We start from the raw sequence: 24,134 nt of genomic DNA, 5'->3' as shown, positions 1-24,134 counted from the left end.
TATTTCCCACTTTATTTGGACTGAAATAAAAATTTAGGAGAACTTTGAATGTGCAAATTGCCTATATTTGTCCCAAATTTGCGTGTCCCCCGTGCCTGGTTCTTGACTTTAAATCGATGTTGCAGCATAACCAGAGTGATTATTTGAGAAAACTTTATCGGAGATGATAGGTAATGCTTTTGAATTTGAGAAAAAAAATATGTCAATTTCTTTTTTGCTCCATCAATAACTTTTTCACGCCCTAGAATCATTGTCCCGAGCAACAGTCAGCAACAGTCAGGAGAGACATGGCAACGATGTAATAAGCTCTAAATGATTGCCGTAACGTTGAGGTTTTTCCAAAAACGACTTTTTTTGTTTTGATTGAATAGTTCACACGTCGTGGATGGCAAAAATTCTGAAATTCGCAAATTTTTGTGCAAGATTAACGCCATTAACGATGCCAAACAGAATTCTATACACGATAACTAACAGGGCGTCAAGCATACACACACACACTAATATCAGCTCGTAAAATACTTTCGAAGTGTGCGTTAGGGAAAATTTTCTCCTATTCCGATCCTCTAGGATGTGCTACTAAATATTCCGTGAAAAAAAACACCAAAATTGTCTATACTGTCAGAGATAAGCTTAAAAAACAGCTTATTCCATCCTGTCCCGTTCCATCTTGTCCCGTTCCATCCTGTCCCATATGTTTCCATCCTGTCCCATGTCCCAGTTTAGTGGGACAGAGTGGAAAACTGTTACAACTGAGACTTGCTTGTTTAAGCCCTGTAGGCGCTCTTTTCTACCGATTTAAGTGAAACTTGGTACCCGGGGGTATTCTTCAACGGGGAACTCGAATTTTTAGTCAAATTTTGAAAATTCGAAAATCCAAGATGGCGGATATGACCTAAAATGCTATCGCAGCGCCTAATCAACTGAGACTTGTTTGTTTAAGCCCTGTGGGCGCTCTTTTCGACTGATTTGAGTGAAACTTGGTGCACGGGGGTATTTTTCAATGGGGAACTTGAATTTTTAGTAGAATTTTCGAAATTCGAAAATCCAAGATGGCGGCCATGACCTAAAATGCTATCTCAGCGCCTAATCAATCGATTTACGCGAAACTTGGTACCCGGGGGTATTTTGAAATGGGAAACTCGAATTTGCAGTCGAATTTTCGAAATTCGAAAATCCAAGATGGCGGACATGACCTAAAATGCTATCTCAGCGCCTAATCAATCGATTTACGCGAAACTTGGTACCCGGGGGTATTTTGAAATGGGAAACTCGAATTTGTAGTCGAATTTTCAAAATTCGAAAATCCAAGATGGCGGACGTGGCTTAAAATGCTATCTTAGCACCTAATCAGTCGATTAAAGTGAAACTTGGAACCCGGGGGTATTTTTCAATGGGGAACTTGAATTTTTAGTCGAATTTTCAAAATTCAAAAATCCAAGATGGCGGACATGGCCTAAAATGCTACCTCAGCGCCTAATCAAGCGATTTACGCGAAACTTGGTACCCGCGGGTATTTTTGAATGGGGAACTCGAATTTTAATCAAATTTCCAAGATTCGAAAATCTAAGATGGTGGCCGTGGCTTAAAACACTATCTCGGTGACTAACTAATTGATTTTAATGAAACTAGACCGGGAAACTTGGTATTAGGAAAAGAAAGGAAATTTTAATAGGGGTGCAATAGGGTTTCTTATGTATCTTAGGCTACGAAATCGAAAAATTCCTGGGTTTTTTCCATCGTGCATAGATTCTTCCGGAAAATTGACTCTACTGGAAAAGCTAGATTTTTAAGGAAAATTCCGATTTCTCCGGAAAAATTCCGAACTTTCCCAGGATAATTCGCACTGATACAGTTAAATGGAGGTGTTCTTCAGAATCAGCGCCAAAAATCTACTCCAAAACCATTGGCAAATCTTCGGAAAATCAAAAAAAAAAAAAAAAAAAAAAAAAAAAAAAAGTTGACCGGTGTTAGTCTTCAAACTTTTCCTGGCTTTATCTCCACTTCAGCGGGTACACGCCCACTCGAAGTTTTAAAATTCGGTGTTTTTGATCCATTTTGTATTGCAATATTCCAAGAAATAAAAGCTTCTTCTCGTGTTAAAGGAAAACAGTGCGCATTTTGATAAACAGACGGAACTGTCTAAAAGACAAGCAGAATAAGCTCCAGATATCTTTCATGACGGATGATTTTTCCTCAATTTTTTTGGTTCTGCAAGATATGAAAGGGTTACATGTTTTCAATTATGCTTTAATTTAGTGTTCAACGATGCTTTTATGACAATTGTGTTCAATTTTCAATTAAAAGTATCATATGTCACCTCTGGGACGAAAATTTGGGAAATCAGGCAAAATTAGAGCAAATTTTGGGAAGTGATACACTTGACGGTGGAAATTCGGGTTTAAGCCCAACTATTAAGCTCGACGAGCTATATTTCCTGAGTTTACACCTAATGATAGTCAAAATAAAGTTTGGTTTGCCCAAAAATTCCCAAAAAAATTTTGGGAGGAAATAGAACCTGGAATTTGACCCTTATTTGAATTCACCCACATACTTACGTATCTTAATCACTAGTTCGTTTTATTTTTCTTGAATTTTTATTTGATATGTTTCTTTAATAAATTATGCGGAAGGTTTATTTTCCTTCCTGTCTGGATTCTTCTCTAACTCTTAAGCGGGCTAGCGGGCGGGCGGACGGGCGGGGATTCAAATATGTTGAGATGCATTCATCGTTTTTAGGTCGGAGAAGGTGGGGACTGCAGCCTACATTTAACCACAGTAACGTTGTTATATATTAAAAAAATCAAATCATTATTCGAATGATTAACAATGTCGCGATTAAAATCGGTTACAGTTTACTTTATCGGCACAATAGGCAACGCTGGAATTAAGTTACGGTGTTAGAGAAACAAGCAAAACGCCCTTAGTTCGTGCAGAATGCGACGAATGCGATACTTCCATTGTAAACTCTGGGATGCAACTATTCGGGCCTTATGGATGTCCTTGTTGCATACTCACGGAGTTGAAGGCGTTTTGAATTTCCAGGTGCTCATCGCTTCACCCGCGGCGCGGCGCCAAGGAATGGCATTAGTTGTGAGGATCCAAAATGGCAGAGTGCTTTCAATTCGTCGTTTATAGAAGAAAGACACCTCCTAGGCACTAATAGTCGCATGCAGGCGTAGGATGTGTGCTGAGCTTGATTTGTAGAGCAACTATTCATGCCTAAGAGATGTCTTCTAAGTATCGATGAGTATTGATGACGTTCTGTCATTGTACATTCTCGCAATAAAGCCCGCCGCACAATGAACGAGCCTTTCAGAGAGGTTGAACATGAAAGTATCGACTAAAACTGCACATTTTGATATTAATATCCTCACAATATAAATTGCGTGGGATGCGTTGTGGAGGAAATTTTACGAGAAAATCAATGAAACCACCTCTAAAACCTCTACGTTCCGTATTTACATCGATATGACGTTTTAATACTTCCACATTTTGTCCGCCCCTCCCATTGAATGGCTCCACTGAGCGCTGCTGGTGAGGTCTGAAGTCAAAAACGCCTTCACTCCTGTGTGTATGCAACACGGACATCCATGGAGTCCGAATAGTTGCATCCTTGCAGGCGTTATAATAATGAAATTCAATTACTTCGATTTTTTTTCTTGTTTTCCTTTCATCTGAGCTCAATTCCAGCGTTGCCTATTGTGCCGATGGAGTGAACCATACTGTTTTTTCACGACAGTGTCAATTTGCCGAGGAATGCATTATTTAAATGCATTACACCGTTGCAAGCCTTCGAACTAAAAAAAAAAAAAATGGGTATTTGAGCACGTTATGTAGAGTTCACTTTACCCTACTTTAAAGCATCATCTTTCGTTTTGATTATTTATTTCCTTTGAAAAAACTGATTTGGACGCTTGTGTCCGAAATTTTCAAAGATCAATCCTGATGACTCGCACGGAATTTTGAACCAAAACGATGGTCATTCGTTTCTCAAAGAAATGAAATGCGACAAGGAACCTGCAACATCAAAAGCCGAAATACCTACACGCATAATATTTCCTAGGTGCATTAGCGAAACTAAAGCAGAATAAAGTTCGGTAAATATATAAATGAAAATTTTGTTATGTTCTGTTCTTTCCCTATATTGAAATGTGGGGTTCGTGTAGTCTGTATTTGCGACGCGCGCAGTAGCTCATGAAAAAATTTTCAGGTTGCACTACGACACGTGGGACGATGATGTCATTTCTGACCTGCGCATCTTTGCATTCAAATGTGGACAACTTATAGTTACTAGCCTCAAAAACGCAACAGAAAAGGCAGATATTGTCAGGATATTGGTTGATGACCTATATTAAGGATAAACGCGAGTATGCCAACTGCAATTGGACTAAATTCTGCAATAAGGAACTACTTTTTCTGGCTACATTATAAAAACAACTAATGTGCCGGTGATACCCTTTCACTATCTATGTTCTTTCATCGATAGGCTACTAGGAAAATTTTGAACGAATCTCCTAGCTCTAAAAACTTGATGAGCCGTGAGATTCGCGAGATCTCTAGTAGCAAATGACCTTTTAAAATGTTTAAAAACTCTTATTTTTATTTAAAAAATTTTTAACTCGGAAACCCTTTCTGGCCATTTTTTCAGTAAAATTTACGAGGAGTTAAATTTAGGAAGTAAATTATAGAAACAAAGTTTAAAAAAAAAAAACTCCTAAAGTATCACTGTAGTTTTTAAACTTTTTTCAAATTTTTTTTGGAAAACTACAGTTGATATTTTAAGAGTTTTTTTTAAAACACTATTTTACTCAAATTTTACCGCTCGTAAATTTTACTTAAAAAAGTTTTTTTTAACAGTCGCAGTCGTTGCTGCTTGGGAAGTTTCAACAGAAACTTCAATGCATTAAATCATTCACAAACATAATGACACACTGTGCACAGTACTTAAGTAACCCTAGCACCTTCATGAAATGCATCAATATCATTGCTAATGGAATATGACTCATGAGTATTGAAATAAAAACTGATGATACATCATCAGAGTACATCAGAGTATTCCCATTTTTCCCCTTGGCAGGCGGGGAAGGAGGGAAGCCGGAAAGTGTGACAGAGACAGACGGTTAGTGCGGAATTTCTACGCGAGAGTGCAGCACAAGGTTGGTCGCCAGATTCTCCGATGACGATGCGCGCGCATCAAGGAGTGTTTTTGTGATGTATCAGCCTCAGACGGAAAATTTTTAACGTTCCTCACCTACGCTTATTGTAGCCCGACCCCATTTTTAAGTATTTTTGAAACTATTACGGGTTTTTAATCGCCAATTTTCACATCGGTTCGAAGTCCCCCATCATTATTGTGCTTTATATCTAGATTTTGTGTGTCATGTGCGTTGCTCATCATAGTTATTGAAGTGTCGAGAGCTGTGTTGTGTCGCGAAAATGGCCGCGATTCGCAAGAAATTAGTTATCGTAGGCGATGGTGCCTGTGGTAAAACTTGTCTGCTGATCGTTTTCAGTAAAGACCAGTTCCCAGAAGTTTATGTGCCCACCGTTTTCGAAAATTACGTAGCCGACATCGAAGTGGACAGCAAGCAAGTTGAATTGGCTTTGTGGGACACTGCAGGGCAAGAGGACTATGATCGCCTACGACCCTTGTCCTACCCCGACACTGATGTTATTTTAATGTGTTTCTCTATTGACTCACCTGATTCTCTGGAAAATATTCCTGAAAAATGGACCCCCGAAGTCAAGCACTTCTGTCCCAACGTGCCTATCATTCTAGTGGGGAACAAGAAGGATCTTCGCAACGATCCAGTTACCATCAAAGAGCTCAGCAAAATGAAGCAAGAACCTGTTCGACCCGAAGAAGGACGAGCCATGGCTGACAAAATCAACGCTTTTGCATATTTAGAATGCTCCGCCAAAAGCAAAGAAGGTGTGCGCGAAGTCTTCGAAACAGCTACCAGGGCTGCGCTCCAGGTAAAGAAAAAGAAGAAGGGTTTCAAATGCCGAATCTTGTAACTGGAAGTAAATGTTAAGCGCGAACTATCATTGTGGTTTTTACTAAATTTTCTCGTTTTGTTTTGACTGTATTCAATCTCATATCAGCTTTGAATGTCTCTCATCTTGCATGTCTAAACTAGCAGTGAGTAACCTATATACTATGGTTTTGTCAATGTCAATGACAGTAATTTAGTTACTGACTGACGACTCGAACCCCTTGGTCGTTGACAACAGAGCTCCGTCTCCTAGTCAAAGAAGTATACCAGGGTTGTACAAGCTGACTATTGAGAGAAGATATAGCTAGCAGTTTATGATGCTTGATGTACTTCAAAGCTCAAAATATAAGTCTGATTTCAAGAACTACAAATATAATCTTGCCAAACTACATTCTTCCAGGCATAACTGATAGCATCTAGATTTATGAAAGAAATTTTAGCCTTTTGTTTGCCCAGGTATCAAGCTTTTAATTTGAAGTAATTTAATCTAGTTTTGTGAAAGTATTAATGGACATTCACAAATCGTCACATGTCTTTGACTCGTCTGCCTTCATAGTTTTCTTCTAAATCACGTTTACACCCCGAGGAGCAACGTATTAATTTTTTTTGCTCCATTGTTTGACTTTAATTAGTGTTTTATTCATATCTTGGATCAATTTTAATTGACCTAGTGGGAAGCTAAGCTCTAGGTATTCTTATTGTCATCCAACAGGCTCGCCCTTCAATATAACTGGCCTAGCCATAACAGTTTTAAGTATATCCTAAGAAAAGAATTAATTTGAATACGGACCCTGTAGTGTCACTAAATTTTGTCCCCTTTAATTAGCAGGTATGCAAATAAGCTTTCTGAGGGGTTGTACTTTTGAGAAACGAAGAACTGATTTGGTGTCAAATTTTAGAGTTTTCTATTGGCATCTGGCCCAATATTTATGGATAAATTTATCTATTAGCCTTTGCTTTGTGTATGTTTACTTGTGACTGATACTGTGCACCTTTTTTGTGTGTAACAAAGAGCTTCATTTCTAAGATTTAATTCTATGAACTGTCTTGCTGAAACCTGTATGAAATAGATGAGAATGATGAAGATTCACAAATTACATACTTAGCTTATCAATAAAACCATGAGAAAGTGAAGCTTAAAATATGGGTAAAACAAGGCTCAACATTTAAAAATACTTCAGCAGAAAACTTTCAGTCGTCTAAGCCTAATTAGCTCCTACCACAAAGCAACCAATAAATTGAAAGACCCTGCACAGAAATTCAAGGAATTAGCACTGACAAAATGTTAATATTTGAGATGACATTCATTAACACTCCTTAAAAACGATGAGATTTTGAGATCCAACTTTCCGTGTGCCATTGCCAAAAGAAGCGGGGTTTTAAAGTCACGTCTTTAGTACACGCACTTTCTCATGAAGATGTGTTCTAGCGGTAACAGCTGTGCGGCTCCCTGTCACCATTTGGAAGTATTCAATTCTCTTAGTCCGTTTTACCTCCCTGACTGTTGAATAAAAAGGAGCTTGTTTAATCAGTAATGTATTGGGACTGAATAAACCAGTGATCCAATCGTACTTCATGAGGCTAATTTTCGTTTTTGGCAACTCCAGTCACAAACAAACAGAACTGAGCAATGGGTGTAAATAAGCTGAAGAAAATCACTCTGCAGCCCTGCTTTTCTCAGTATTGACAACCAGAAATTTCATCCTTAAGGTTTAGCTCAGGAAGTCGTAAAGAATATCGTATATAATGCAATGAAGGAATTCAGCTGTGACCGAAAGCCTTGGTCGTGACCCGACAACAGTTGTTATCACTTAAACACATGCTGCAGCCGGACAACGAACTGAATTCCAATGGCTGGTGTAACAACTGAAGTTAGATTATCACTTAGTTTTTTGCTGCTAAATTAAGCATCTGGAGGGACAGAACGTCTTGCCCTCTAGTTTTTTGACGTTAAAGCCTTGTTTTACCCATATACACAGTTCCTTCCTTTTCTGATTCTAATGAGAGATGTAGCAAAATGTTTTTTTTAAAAAAAATTGAGGAAATGAGTGAGTGGTACCTTAAGAGTATGATTACACTACAGTCTAGTACCTACTTATGTTCTTGCCCATGAACTAATTTATTTTTTACCCAGCCCCATCAAAGTAATTAATGCATCATGAAATTATTCCACAATATCCTAAAAACACTTTTTAAGTTCAGTTCTTCCACAGGCAAGCAGGGTTGCATTAAGTGACTTCATGAGATTAGATTAAATCTTTTATTTCCCTTTGTTTTATACCCTGCTTACTTTTTAGTTAACCCATGTCATCTTTTTGTCATTAAATTTTCTGCCCACCTCATTTTGCATTCAATTGGTTAAGTAGTTAACTGTGCATCGTTAGTGAAACTAGAAAAAATATGTGGCTGGGTCTCCAATGTTGCGACCTTCTTTTGATACCTAATGTTGAGCAGAAAACAATGGAACCCAATTTCGTTTTTAAAAACTTCCTCAATTTTTCTGTCGTGCACAAAGTACCTATATTTTGTGATTACAGCAATGAATAGCTTTTTTCCCTAGAAGAGATGAAATAGGAGAGGATATTTTGAAACATTGCAACTGAGCCAAGTGTTTTTTTAATTTCACCATCGATATCTATTTACGGATTAATTTTTGAAAGATGTCTGGTTACAGGTTGTGCATATGCTAAAACATAATGTGCTGCAGTGTTCTGCCTTCTCCAGGCGCTGTGCTTCGATATTAGGGGGAGGGATGGGCCATAAAAAAATTGACGCATCCTTTTGATTATTCAAACTCTCAATTGCCAAGCAGCAGTCGTGCATGATGCATATGCATAAAGGTTATTTGGCACCTAAAAATTTAGCTTTCTGGCCAAAATGGCTCCTAGAATGTTAGAGGAAGACTGAACACTGACGCACTTTAGTTTAATTTTGTGAAAATCACATTTTTGAAGTCCTCTAGACAAATGAAATTGATAAGCCTAACTTGATGCAATGCAAGTTAAGAATTTTTATTTTCCGAATTTTGTCATATAGAAACCAGAAAAGAGAATTTTGTTGGTAATTTAATTGAAATCTTGTAAGCACTAAAACGTTGAAGGACCATAGTGGAGCACTTTATCATTGGCGTCCAAACAGCTAAACTTATTGAAAAGCAAACCATGAAGGGCATTGATCTGTCCTATTTTTCACTGCGCTAACTCATTTAAGTAAATTTGCGTCAAAATTTGAAGTTATTTGTCACAAAGTAAAAATAGTATTTGAATTCAGGACCATAAATTTATTATTTATGGTTGAAGAATCAACCACTGGGGATGTACCTTAATTACCTAGAATATTCTTTCTTAGTGCCATCAAGTACGTATAAACAGACATTCTGTCAGTCTGTAGCCACCATTAAGTAATTCTGAAAATTGTGTCTGTAAGGCTTGTCAAAAAATGTTATTTTCTGTAGATTTTAGCTTAATATTGTACCAGTACCCAAATATTAATTGAGTACAGTGCAATTTCAGGTGACAATGGAAGTTAGAAAGTACGTTTGTCTTCGCAGGCTACTTTTATTTTTCAGTTGAATTTTTCTCTGAAACTACGTATCTGTCTCCCTCAATTCCTAAAATGAAAAAAGAAAAGAAAGAAAAAATCAAAATTTGCTCTCAAAGTGTATCAGCCACTAAGGTTAGCACCACCCTAATTCGTTGTTAAAACTTACGAAAGATGACCGAAACAAGTATCCGGGCCTGTACAACTAGCCAAATCCAATGCCATCGTTAGTCAACTTACTGACTGAATAGATTTCTCGATCTGAATTTTAGTTTCATATTTGATACCTAGTTTTCAGAATTTTTCATTTAGTTGATCACAGCTTCATTTTGAATGCTCTTAATTTCCATCTTTTAGCAGGCTCACAGTTTTATATCTTGTTTTATCACAGAGCATTGTGGCATTGTTTGGTCTCTGATTGCAGGGCATGGTTAGACAGGGTCTTGAAAATTAGTGAAAACTGATTTATAAAACCTTTAGAACACTCCTCTTATTTCCGAAACAATCCTCTCTCTAAAAATTAAATTTTCATCTCCAAGTCTCAAAGTAACACTGTCACCTATTAATTTTCCCGCCTTTTCCCTTTCGATATAACCTAGGTATTTCGTTTTTTTCAAATTTTAGAAACTCAAATCTATTTTGTCTATGGCCTTGGTATCTTTTAAAAAAATCAATCGCCACTTTGGTGCGTAAGTAGCTCTCTTCGTGCCTTTCTTCCCCCTTGTATATGCCCTTTGTGGCATCAACTACTATTGCAGCTTTTTAATCCTTTCAACATTTGAACGGATTTAATGCTTAATGAGAGTAAGATTTCATTCATCTATCCACGTGTCAATCACTTAATATTTTAAGAAAGATTTAAAGTTTTCATCCCTTCCCTCCTGTCATTCTGAACCTATGTTTTCCTTACCTTGTTTATTCTAGCTTTTACTCTCTATTTTTTTGCTTCGCCCTGAGAAAAGTCCATTAAAGTATTTTTGTGGAAATTATGTAATGATAGCAGGGGTTACTTCCCAATTTTTTGCTATATCTCTGTGAAAGATAGGATCTTTGAGATGGAAATTGCCTTTAGTGTGCTGCAGGTAGATGCAAGTTGCCCCTGACTGTGTGCTCGTATTGTCTAATCTTTTTTAAAGTCTCTATGATCACCAGTTTATGTTTTTAAGAATTTCCCTACCGTTAAGATTATATCATATTAAAATTATCCTCGCTCATAAGCATTGGGTACTTAAAACAAATGGAGTGTTTAAGGGTGCAATCAGGTTTGCGCCACAATCAAATTTTCTGAAAAGATTTTGCTGCAATTATGTTTTTTATTGACATAATTTACACATTTTTTACTTTCTCATTCTGATGAGACTATCCTCTGGAATTTTGCCAGATTTTCAGGTCTTGGCGCTTACAAGCTTAGTTAATACATTTCATAGGCTGTTCATAGTGTTTTAACAATTTTTAAACCTATCATACTCGCGTATGCCTTCCCTTTGTCTTTTAAAAGTTTTCAATGATCAATCCTTCTCTTTTTACTAAAATTTTATGTTACTTTAGTCTTTTACAACAGATTTCTTGTCTTAATATGACCATGCTATCCTTGAAGTTATGAAATCCACTTTGGTACTGATTTACAATGTTATTTTGGGAAATATTGAAAAGTTAAAAGCCATTTCTTCCTAGCCTGTCTGTATAAGGTTATTCAAGCAAATCAGAGTCTCAGATACTAGCAAGCATTTCTCCTTTAAAATCGTTCTTCAAATTTTTCAATCTTTGATCAAATGTTCAAGAATTACTATCTTTATGCTCTGTTTGAAACTTCTATTTTGGTTCATGTCAAGAATGTATAGCAATTATTATGTTTTCATTTAACTCGTGGCTTTTATGTAAGCTACTAACTACTCCCAAATTTTGATTAGCAGCTTGACGATGTTTAGTTTAATCAAACCAGCTCTCTAGCTTGGATGGCCAGACACGAACACGTTTGTGTATTTCTATGATGCAAACTAATCCTTGATAGATAATCCCTCAACAGTAAAGTTCCATTTCTTGATTTTAAAAAATAAAGAAATAAAAAAAACAAAAAAACTGACTTTGAAGAAGCACAAGTAATTACAAAATGTATATTTATTTATTTTTTGTAATATACTGTCTGCCATTTTTAATACTTTTATTTTTTTATTGAAAATTTATAAACCATTGTGATATATAATTGTAAATATATGTATGACTTCGCCACTAAGACATACATTTGTCACTCCACACATATTATTTGTCTCTTCTGATAATTTATTTATTTTTATTTTTCAATGAATCACTACTTAAGCCATATTTTTCAGTATTTAATGTTGTAGGTACCTTTTTTTATGATTTTCTTTTTTCCTGACTTCTTTTCTTTTCTTTTGTGGGTATGTACTTCTGTCCTAAGTATAAAGAAATATCTGTTATTGAGTAGGAACTAGGATTAAAGAATTATATCTCATGTATTTAAAAAAAGAGAAAGATAATAAATTAATTATTTTTATGTTAACTGCTGGTTTGTTAATTTTTCTGTTTCAGTAAACACCTAGAGTTAAAATCAACCAATGACTTCCATTAGCAAAAGTCTCATAGATTAATTGAATTACTTAATAAATATCATTGAGATTGATTTTAGTTCCCTGCAAAAGAAGTATCAATGCTTGATTGCATACATGCATTAGATAATCAATCATTTCTACCTACAGCTTTGGTCATTAAAATTCGAAATTCTGAGTCTGACAGTAAAATTTATTTGAATATGTTTAATGATAATTTTTAGTGAAATTGGTTTACGTTTTTGAAGAACACCTTTTCAATATCTTCTCATTAGAATTCTTCTAAACACCGCATCAGCAAGGAGATTTTAAGCCGAAACTTTATGTCCACAGCCATTCTCTGACACACTATCTGAAATCAGACTAATTTGTAAGGAAAACTACCAGGTATTTAAGGTTTATTTTGCCCATTCCTGTCGCCTTTTATATATTGGCACAAGAATTCATGCGTAAGTTTCTTCTAATACTTATGTCGCACATGATGATTTCTAATGACATGAATTGCCTGCTGTAATTTTAGAAGTATTTTTTTGGCAAATATGTCTCTTCGTATTTATCCAAATAAGTAGGCATGCTTGAATATTAGGTACTTTGCGTATAAATCAGGATGATAAGTCCTTGGAAATTCAGGGAATGTTGCTCAACCCTGAAAATGCAGGGAATTTATTATTTTAGTGGCATTTTATCAACTTCACAATAAACAGTTATCACTTCCGTACTTCTAAAATAATATTCGCTATTCTTGCTACCATTCACAAAGATCAAGTAAAAACAACTATAGCTCAATAGAATGACTGAATGAATTAAACCAAAACAGAAGTCAAGAAAAAGGAAGTGCAAAAATACTGATTCACACTAGAATTATTTATAGTTCACCTATAGGTAGATAAGCAAGAAGGTACTTTTCAGATTATAAATTTGTTAGTTAAAGTGACACGATAAAGAATTTTTGGGTGTCAAACAATTAAGAATATGGTACATTTAAGTACGGCACATGGTGCTAGTGCCTGAGAAAAACTTGGAACGCATTTAAAAAAAAAAAAAAAAAAAAAAAAAAAAAAAAAAAAAAAAAAAAAACTAGCGCAATTACTATGTTGTGAAAATGCTGCTTTTTCATAATTATCTCCCAGAATACAGGGCCGGATTAAGGGGGTGGCCATATGGGCCGTGGTCAATGGCGGCAAGTTTTGCAATCTTTTTGAATGTAGGTATCAAAAAAAGAGAGGAAAAAATCGGATTCAGAAAATAAATTACAAACCAGAAAAGGCGACAAAATCTCTCATTTCTTGAGAGTGAAAGTATAGTAATTTCTAATTTTGTCGTCTTTCGGTGATACAAGAGACAACACCTTTAGTTAGTCGAGTTAAGAGAGAAACCAAACACGCAATTTGACCTGGAACGGAGCGGTGAGGCAGTCGGCATGAAACGCATAGCGCCTACAAGACTGCATGAATACTTCACGCATTGCGCCAACACAGTGCGGTCGGCGCGGCGGTGGAAGTTAAATTATTGACCACATTTATGTTTGTTCTTTCATAATTTTTTCGCTCGTTTTTTATATATGGAAGGCATTGTACAGACAGGGATGGGTTTACGGATCTGAACTTTTGTTGGTGTTGACTGGGCTTTCACAAAAAATGTGCTTAACACGAGTAAACGCGTCTCATACACCCCTCTCCCACCGGCACGTTCACTTGATTGTTTTTCTAGATCGTATTCGGCAGATCACACAGGTGAGATTATATTGATATCGATCGGTTTCAATATGTAACCACAGCCTCAAAAGTCAATTTAGAAATACTAGAATTGTATTTAGCAAATGGGTGGTTTTTATACGAGGATTAAAAATAAACAAGTGGTACGGAATAAAACAAAAGAATGTGAACTATGCAAAACGATAATCCGGGTATCGGAACTTGGCTGTTTTGAAAACGCCTTCAAATGCGGCGTGATACCTCACGCATTCCGGAGAGTTCAAATAGTTGTATCAGTGCGCCTTAGAAATACGACGGAAGATTACAATTGAAATAGCCTTCATACACGCTGGCCTTGTGGATTTCCTTTGACATTTTTGCAGTCGTGAATGCATAGCTAAAATTCGCTCTAGCCAGAAGTGTATTCAGCAAATGAGTAGTTTTTATAGGAAAATTGAAAACAAACAAATGGTAGAAAATGAGAGAAAAAAAATGATGTAACGGGTCTCATGTGATCGAATTTTTATTCTCTCGAGTACCAAATGGCAATGAAAAGTGAAATTGCCAGGAATTTTCTCATTTTCAGCTTTTCCAAATTAAATACTAAAATTTTTGTTTGAGGTTGTTCTATTATTTTGAACCAAACGATACATCGAACCACTGTCGAATGCGATCTATTGATGTTTCAAAGCGAATGGGAAGGGGGCGGAAAAATGCAGGCGGCCTATGGGCGGCACAGACTGGATTTAACGGAACTTTATTCGAAAATGCACTGCACCGCCATAAAAGGTGTTGGATCTTATGATTTTTGGGTCGCTGATTTCATTTTACATCTTAGTTAAACAAAATATTAACATCCTGACCGAGAAACTTAACTTCAAATGTAATTTCTGGCGCTTTTAAGATTGAAGATTTTTTCCACCCTATTTTGACATGTATAAAAATAATAACAAAAATGTCTGTCGGTCGAGATTAGGTTATTCTTATGTATTTTTAGGCGGTAAATCCGAATATGACCTCCGTTTTTGTCCATTACCCTTCAATTTTTCGGAAAAACCGATTTTACCCGGAAAAGCTCGTTCTCCAAGGAAAATTGAATTTTCCGGGATAATGAGGGGTGATAGGAAAAATCTAAGGCCATATTCGGGTTTAGCAAGTCAGAATGCATAAGAATCGATGTATCGCACATCGAAATCATTTTTAAAATGTATTTTTAACACACTTAGAGTCCGGAAAAGGTTTTACCCAAAAGGCTCGGGAAAATCGGCATTATCGGAGAACTGGAGGGTGATAAAAAAAACCTAGGTCATATTCGGATTTAGCAGCTTAATATACATAACAGAATCTCTTTACCGCGGGTCCAGTATAATTTATCAACATGAATTGCAATTATGGCAAAAATACGTCAAATTTGCTCATTTTCCCGGGAAAAAGTCGCTTTTTCGGAAAAGTGAGAGGTTATAAGAAAAAACCAAGGTCATTTTCGGACTCAGTAGATCAAAATATATCGGAATACTTTCATTTTGTACCGATAAAAAATTTAACAGTCGCAAAAACGCCAAAAATGCATGGAATATTCCACATTTTGATGCACGGAGGTGCACTCCGAAAAAAATTCATTTCGACCATTAGGCGACAAAAGGCGACATTTAAATTGGCCTCATTTTAAACTTAAGGATATGTAGAACAAGATTTTTCAATCCGCAAAGCATTAACTAGAATTAAAAAAAAGTTGGAGCTTCCTAAAAATTACGAATTTCACTGATTTCTATCATTTTTTGGCGTATGTTTGCAGCGTTAAAAAGCATACAAATTTCAGTTCAAAATTAATGAAACTGGGTGAAAAGGAAGTCACTTGCCACCAGGTGGAACCATGTTGCCCAAAAATTTACATAGATGATGCGTAACTCGGTAAAATAAACACCTTGTAACGCACCACCGAATGCGGCCCACAATCAGCTAATGAAGACCTGTCGCGCGCTCTGTTGTTAGGGTCCGTCACAATCTTATAAATCATTATTAGTCGATGAAAACTTAGGTGACGATCCATGGGAGTATGTATGATAAAACTGTAGTGCCAAACTTTAATTTTTCCCACCTTCAAAATTTGACTAAAGTTCCGTTAAATAGGGTCTGTGGACCATAGTGCGGCAGTAGGTGAATCCGGCCCTGCCAGAATAGCGAATAGTTTTTGCTTCTTATCAAAAAACTGTAAATTTTAAAGGATAATAATCGTGTTTTTAGTACTCTACATTCATTATGTATCATCAAAAGCATAGAAGAAGTTGCGCGATTTTGAGGACACATGTAATCCCGCTTGTTCCATTTTGCTAAATGCAATCCATTTGTTCGTGAAGAATAACAATAGAATTAGCAAATAGAAATGAAGCATAACTAATCCACCGAACTCAGCTTGCCGTTAACTATGAGATTTAATCATAATACTAATTTATCTAGAAAGAGAAAAAATGGATCAGTGGTGATTCTTTCTTCGCCTTAGTCGGAAGTTCAAGCCTAAATGGGTTGCATTTTGCAAAAAGGAACCACTAGCATGGCAATGATGCTAAGATTGTGCAACTTCACCCTTTGCAATAAAATTGCGGAAATTGTTAAAAACTATGAAATGTAGATGGTAATTTTTGTCTTTAATTTACAGTTTTTAGCGAGTATAGAAACTATTAAGGTATAATCGGGGTTTTCCTCCAAGACAAAAGAAGTTGCACAATCTTAGCAACCTTGCAATGCTAGTGGTTCCTTTTTGCAAAATACAGTCCAAATGATACCCTCTAAAAACGAAGTTTAAGTTGTTAATTTGTGGCGTATTACCTACTGCATTCAAATTACTGTAACTGTAGTAAGCTGCAGCTCCTTCAGACGTTACGAGCGGAATGAAAATTTAATAGCCATTTCGGATCAAAGCTCACATGGAGCGAAAAACTTCATTTTCTCGTGTAGATAACTATTCGCGCTCAGCGGTAGGATTGTTGCCTATGCGGTCCAATTGAAGGGGGACTTCGAATGGACCGAACACACTCGGATTTTAATCGTTTATTAAGCTCACGGAGCTGCGCAATAGTACGCGTCTTTCGAATAGATGATGACTATCCGCGCTCTGCAGTAGAATTTTGCCCATGCGGCGAAATTGAAGCAAAACTCTTAAATGGACGATAGTATCAATAGATTCATAACTTCGTTCATCGGTTCAGTGAAATCTTGTGGACCGCTATGCATGTGAGGTTTTCAAATAGATATTTCATTCACCTAATTTGCACTTCCACTGAGAGGTTTTGTTAAGTAAGTGGGTGACACATATTTTATTTTTGAAATTATTATTGGATTAACTTCTTGGCGGGAACAGCACGAAATTGCTCCTGAGACTAGGTACTCAATTTCGAAATTCTCCGAGGGAGACCTCACTTGAAGCCACCCGTGGATTCTCCCTCAGTGCTGAGGAACAGGGCCGGATTAAGGGGATGGCCACATGGGCCGCGGCCCATGGCGGCAAAATGTAGGTGGCGGCAAATTTTGAAATCTTTTTGAATGTAGGTTTCAAAAAAAGAGAGAAAAAAGTCGGATTCAGAAAATAAATTACAAACGAGAAAAGGCGACAAAATCTCTCAAGTAAAATTCCTGAGAGTAAAAGTATTGTGATATCTAATTTTGTCGTCTTTCGGTGATACAAGAGGCATCACCTTTAATATTAGTCGAGTTAAGAGAGAAACCAAACACGCAATTTGACCTGAGGCGGAGCGGCGCAGAGAGCGATAATGACGAGGACCGAGATGAAAAGGAGAAGCCCTCGGCGTGGCGGTCGGCATGAAACGCATAGCGCCTACAAGACTGCATGAATACTTCACGGATTGCGTCAAACAGTGCGGTCAGCAGCACAGCGGTTGCCGTGAAACGCATAGCGCCGACAAGACTGCATGAATACTTCACGCATTGCGCCAAACACAGTGCGGTGGGCGCGGCGGCGGAAGTTAAAATTATTAAACCACATTTTTGTTTGTACTTTCATAATTTTTTCGTTCATTTGCTATAAACGGAAGGCCTTGTCCAAACAGGGATGGTTTGCGGAACTTAACTTTCGCTCAAAGTTCTGTGAACTTTTGTTAGTGTTCACAGTGCTTTCACAAAAAATGTGCCCAACACGAGTAAACGCGTTTCATACACCCCTCCCCCACCGGCCACGTTCGTTCGATGATTTTTATAGATCGTATTCTATAGATCACCTAGGTGAGATTATATTGATATCGATTGGTTCAATATGTAACACAGCCTCAAAAGTCAATTTAGAAATCTGAGGTAACGGGTCTTATGTGATCGAATTTTTATTCTCTCGAGTACCAAATGGCAATGAAAAGTGAAATTGTCAGGAATTTTCCCATTTTCTGCTTTTCCAAATTAAATCCCAAAATTTTGTTTGAGGTTATGTTCATTATTTTGAACCAAACGATACATCGAACCACTGTCGAATACGATCTATTGATGTTTCAAAACGAATGAGAAGGGGGCGGAAAAATACAGGCGGCCCATGGGCGGCAAGTAGGTAAATCCGGCCCTGTTAAGGAAATCCTTCAAACTCTCCTTTGGAGCTGAGTGAGTCTTGCAGATCCTCCTTCAATGGAGGGTCTTTTTGTTTGTTTTCCCCCTTCTTTCTTTCTTTTAATCATTATCTAAAGAAGCAACCTTTAAATTTTGAAACACTAAAAACTAAAGTTTTGGTATCATATCAAACTTTAAACTTTTTTCCTCCAGTTTTTTCACTCTTGCCCTTTTTCTTATTTTTCCCTTCCTTTTTTTCTCTCTTCTCTCACTCAAGTGAGAACAAGAACAAGAAGCCCTAAGCGTTCTTGTTGTTAAGACGCCTAATGCAGCCGCTTTTCATTCGCTATCGTTTATCCAGTCCTGCTAAATAGAGAACCCCTCGTTTACAAATTGTACCTCTTGAAAAGACTAAACGATAATTCGCTCTATGCACTTTCTATTGTGCTGTGCGGCTGAGCATAAGGACAACCAGAGCGCCTTCTATTTTGTGTATATGCAACACGGACTTCCGGAGAGCAGTAATAGTTACATCCGAGCCAGGCGCTATCATTAACTTTGCGATCGCGTGCGAGGCGCAGCGGCTGACGCTTGGGGATTCTGTTGTCTCCTGCAACTGCCTCAAACGACTAGTTGAACGTGTTGCTGTCGATACACTTTTCTTAAATATTCCGTAACTTTTTTCTTTCCCTGGTTGATTTATCCGATTGCATTCTATCTTTGAAAAATCAAGATAAATGGGGAAAAATCGGAAATACTTCGTTTCTCCCTGTAATTCAGGTTTGGCGCGAGGATCTCAAATTCACTTCTATGTAAAAAAAAACCCTTGATTTGTCTTTGAACACTCTAATGAAAGTACTCTGAGATCCCCTGGAAGACTATTCCGTTAAATCCCTTCAAGTATGTGTGATATGGAGGTGGGCAAAAGAGGAAAAAGAGGAAGCTCAATCCGGTCAGTGCAGCGTAAAAAATCAATATGGGATCCGACTAATTGATTTTTAATATTCTCTGCTAAACGCTTTCCATAACGTTTAAGAATCTTGACCCAAAATTTTCGGCAATAATTTACATAATTACGTCTCTTGTGTTTGAAATGACGCTTCTCTAAAGCTTGCAAAAATTCTAGCAAACTTCAGCTGTGCTATTCCCAATTTCACAGTTTATCGTCCTCTAACTTTGAAATTGCCTAGAAAAATCAATGAATGGAATTTTTTGGTCTTCTTGCGTCAAAACGACATGGAATTAGGCTCTTTCGGCTGTGCTGTTTCATTTTATTGCTTTCCTACCTTACAAATTTATCGTCCTCTAACTTTGAGATTCCCAGAAAAATCAATGAATGGAATTTTTTGGTGTTCTTGAGCCAAACGACATGGAATTAGGCTCTTTCGGCTGTGCTGTTTCATTTTATTGCTTTCCTACCTTAAGGGCCTTTTGCTTAGCAATCGACATTTCGGTTATGTTTTCCAAACATTTTAGATTTTAGGAGAATCAAAAGAACTTCTCTCAAAACCCTGCGTTTAGCATAGAAGCAGTGACAACAGAGGTGAATAAAACACAAAACCCTGGCATCCAACGCTGCTCCTTTCTCGACTGAAAACGTTTCGTAAAGAGTAAGTACTATCGCAACGATCAACTCACGTGAAAAAAGCTCGACTTTGATGCTGCATTTTCCGGTATCACATCAAAGCCATTTCGTAGCGAAACACAATTCCCGACTCAAAAATACAGTAAACCACACCGCGGATTAGGTCAAACTGTTTTTGGATGTTCATTGTTGAATACCTCAAAGAATAGGATAGTTACGAAGAAATTATGGTGGTTACGACTTAAATTTGTAAATACAGGTGCTGTTGAAGGCTGACGCCATTACCGGAAAGGGGGAGGGGTGTGCAAATGTCGCTCAACCTGGGTATTGGAACAATACTCACCGCGTTTTGTTATTGGAATTAACTCGCACCCATACTTTGAGTCATCTTCTACGGCTTATGAGTGCTCTCTTTTTTCATTGCCCTGATATACACTGAAAAAAAATTCTCGTCGTTTTTACCAAGTTCTGTTGGTACCTTTACCATCTCATTTTTTTTACCAATTATTGGTAATTTTACCAAGACAGACTGGTAAGCTTACCTATAAACCGGTATTTATACTGTATTTTTCAGGTAAGAATACCACTTTTATTGGTAATCAATTCCCGGTAACTTTGCCATTTTATCTCGGTAATTCTACCACAGTCGATAAAAAATATTGGCGTTTTTACCAAGGTCCAGTAAAATTACCGAGAAAGTTCAATAATTTTACCGAGATTTCTTAGTAAAATTACCATTTATGGAATTGGTAATTTTACCAAGAAAAAACTGGGATCAAATAGAACCCTGAATTCTTGGTAATTTTACCCTTCTCTTAGTAAATACAACGAGATTTTTTTTTTCAGTGTAGAGACGAGGATTGGGTTAAAATTAGATATTCATAGTCAGCCCTGTCAAAAATGATGGGAGGGCCTGGGTCTACTCATTTTTGTCCGAAATAGATCCGTAGGAATTCTACTTGCGTCATTAGAGTATTCTACTGATATCAGTTAAGAAATTCTACTGATATCAGTTTTTTTCTTTCCTTTTTTCCTGAAATTGAAGCCTCTGATCAGGATGTATCTCGACGGCGAAACTCCGGAACCATCAATTATTTCGTTTGCTGTGTTTAAAAGGTGTCATTTCCGCTTTCATATTATTTTTTTACAGATGAGCAAATCATCATAATTACTTGAAGTTTTCGCAGAATTTTCTCCGCGCAGAAAAGAAAAATCATGGCTGTTTTTAAAAATTCACGTTGAGTAGTTTTCCATATAAAAAATAAAATGTGACAGGAAGTCTGCAACGTCGCAAACCGATATGCGTGGTTTAGGAATTTCTCTGTCGATGTGATTAACAGCTAATATCTGTATTTCATCGCATTTTATCTCATACATTTTCTTCAAACGGAAAATAGCCCCTGAGATATCTATCATGCCTGTCCTGATATGCTCTGGATTCCTCGCCATATCAGTCGGACCACTACTCGTATTTGCCAAAAACGGATAGAGACATCTTACTGATATCTTTTGACTTTATCTGCATCAGTAGAGATTCAACTAATTTACCAGTAGAGATTGAACTGATATCAGAGATTCAAGGGAGATCAGTAGAGATCCAACTGATATCAGCAGAATTTTTCACCTGTTTCCTACGCGTCATTTTCAACAGAAAACCATCCACCGCTAGACGTCGATTTATGATCCTGATCTCATATTTTCGTCCGCACGGTTGAAGACCTGACCAAAGCTACAGTTGCATCCAAACATTAATATTTTAGATTTTTCGAGAATAGGTCAAAAACGCACTTCTAAGATAGGGATTCACTATTCACTATCTACTCCGCTCTTCCTAGGTAGATAGCATTCAAGCTCTTTTTAATTTTGACCAGGTATTTTTTGTCATGTTTTTATTAGTTTCAGATATTGTCAGAGCGCTCTTTTAGCGAGTGATATTGAACTGCCGCGCGCATATTCCATAATTGGACTTCATTTATTAATATCAATCTATCTCATTTCCGCGTGAGTCTCGAGAAATGCGAATTCTCATGAAGCTCAAGACTTGGCTCTTTGAATTATGCAACGTTCGTGGAGGGGATGGGGTGCTTTTCCAGTGTTATGCAGCCTCATAAAGAGATGAGAGGTATCGAGCGAATCATTACGTGACGATTTTGACTTTTGCCCAGGTTTCCAAACTGTTTTTTGTCTGTTGTATTGAACGTCTCATAGTATGAGACGTTTAAGGGCCGTATTAAGGGGATGGCCACATGGGCCGCGGCCATGGCGGCAATTTAGGGGGCGGCAAATTTTGCAATTTTTTTAATGTAGGTATCAAAAAAAGAGAGCAAAAAATCGGATTCAGAAAATGAATTACAAACGAGAAAAGGCGACAAAATCTCTCATTTCCTGAGGGTAAAATTATAGTAATTTCTAATTTTGTCGTCTTTCGGTGATACAAGAGACAACACCTTTAATTAGTCGAGTTAAGAGAGAAACCAAACACGCAATTTAACCTGGAATGGAGCGGCGCGGCGGTCGGCATGAAACGCATAGCGCCTACAAGACTGCATGAATACTTCACGCATTGCGTCAAACACAGTGCGATCAGCAGCGGTCGGTGTGAAACGCACAGCGCCTATTTGACTGTAGGAATGCTTCACGCATTGCGTCAAACACAATGCGGCATAATTTTTTCGTTCATTTCTTATAAATGGAAGGCCTTGCTGAAGTAGCAAACCGCTTTAGCGTCAGATAATTTTTGCTCGATGACATCCAAGTGCCTGTAAAATTTTGCACTGGCAGTATATGTCAAGCAGAGCTAAGCATAGCACCCTTTTTTGGTGACTCAGAATTTGCAATCGAGACGGTCCTCTTTTTTAGAAACCCTTCCAACGTCTTGCTTTTAATTTCAAAATGTAAGGATAATCGAGCTTAACTTTTATCTTGTCCGAGACTTCTCAATGAAAAGCTAAAAAATTAAAATAGAGACTGAATAATTATGGAAACTAATTTAACTCGCTCTTCGCTTTCCAATCTCATGAAAGAGGAAAAATCTTGATATTAAGTGACGGATGCCCAATCAAGTTGAAAGGATTATGAGCATAGCAGATTGGCATTGTTGAGTCGAGTCAACAATAAAAAGAAATTATATTTATAATAAAGATAGAATATTATTTAAAAACCATTAATTACATGAGATAAACAGCCGGAATACAGAGAGGGTGATTTTGTTAAGATGAACTTCTTTACATCTCATTGACGTTGTTATGGAGATGCAACAGGCACCATTTTTCAGCCCATTTTCTTGAAAATTGCATAGCAAAACCAAATTACACATCTTGGAAAATGCCTCCATCGCAGCCGACCAGCAAAACTGCACAATATATGTACCACGTAATCTATTCCAATTTTTTTCTTGTGTAGTTTTGTTGGTTGACAAAACATATTCAAGAATCTGGACGTTTCCTTTAAAACTTTAATACCATCTCGCGCGCAAAAAAAAAAAAAAAAAAAAAAAAAAAATAAAAAAAAAAAAGAGCACAATGCTTGCCTTGATTCTCACATCCACTGATCCTCCCTCCCTTTCTCCTTCCCTCACTTAATCCTCATCTTCCTCCTTACTAACCTTCTTAAATTTTCCTTTATAACGCGCCATTATACAAACTGTCCTCACCTCCCCCTCGTGACGTCATGACGTAATATTAAAACGCCTTCAGATGCACCCGAATAATTGTGACGTAAGTGCGAGCCAGCACATTTTTCCTCATCCATGACCAGACCATTCACCAATACATCCGCAAAACTCGACGTATACACGCACACCAAACCGCGAGTCTGCGTGAACTGTTCGTGGCGCACACTTCAGACCAACTTCAGCAGCCAATCAGAAGCGAATCTGACATACGCTTCTCGCACCCATCCCTCTTAATTCATGCCAAGTCTACGGTATCGGCGCACGCAAATTTTGATCCGCGCGCATTCAAACAGTCGGAAACTCTCCAACGATAATATTTTCGCGTCGATTTGCACTCTTTCAACGTATTTACCCAAAATCCGCATTTCCTGTCCTTTTCTCCGGCCGGGACACTTATCAAAGAGTAGGAGCGACTTTCTTTCCCAACTCTCCCAATTAGTATACACAAATAAACAGACATAAAAGTGGAGTGTGGAGTGCAGGCGACCCGCGGGGGGAGGGGGAGGGGGAGGATGGTGCTGTAAATATGCCGGG

General features: G+C 37.4%; 2 protein-coding genes across 4 annotated transcripts in view; both read left to right on the top strand.

The window, feature by feature from the left end:
- Positions 1-24,134, top strand: part of HisT (Histamine transporter) — a 55,199-nt gene that overhangs the window by 5,417 nt on the left and 25,648 nt on the right. The gene's annotated exons all lie outside the window — the stretch shown is intronic.
- On the top strand, positions 5,191-12,057 carry LOC109040974 (ras-like GTP-binding protein Rho1). Its single transcript, XM_019057127.2, has one exon. The coding sequence runs from the start codon at positions 5,437-5,439 to the stop codon at positions 6,016-6,018; it is 582 nt and encodes a 193-aa protein (XP_018912672.1). The 5' UTR covers positions 5,191-5,436; the 3' UTR covers positions 6,019-12,057.

The sequence above is a fragment of the Bemisia tabaci genome, chromosome 6 (genome assembly GCF_918797505.1).
Source record: "Bemisia tabaci chromosome 6, PGI_BMITA_v3".
In the NCBI taxonomy this organism is placed as follows: domain Eukaryota; kingdom Metazoa; phylum Arthropoda; class Insecta; order Hemiptera; family Aleyrodidae; genus Bemisia; species Bemisia tabaci.
Note: the sequence above shows the minus strand (reverse complement) of the source record. Positions and strands in the feature narration are given on the sequence as shown.

Excerpts from the sequence above, each read along its gene's own strand:
- LOC109040974 (XM_019057127.2), top strand. The coding sequence starts at position 5,437 with ATGGCCGCGATTCGCAAGAAATTAGTTATCGTAGGCGATGGTGCCTGT.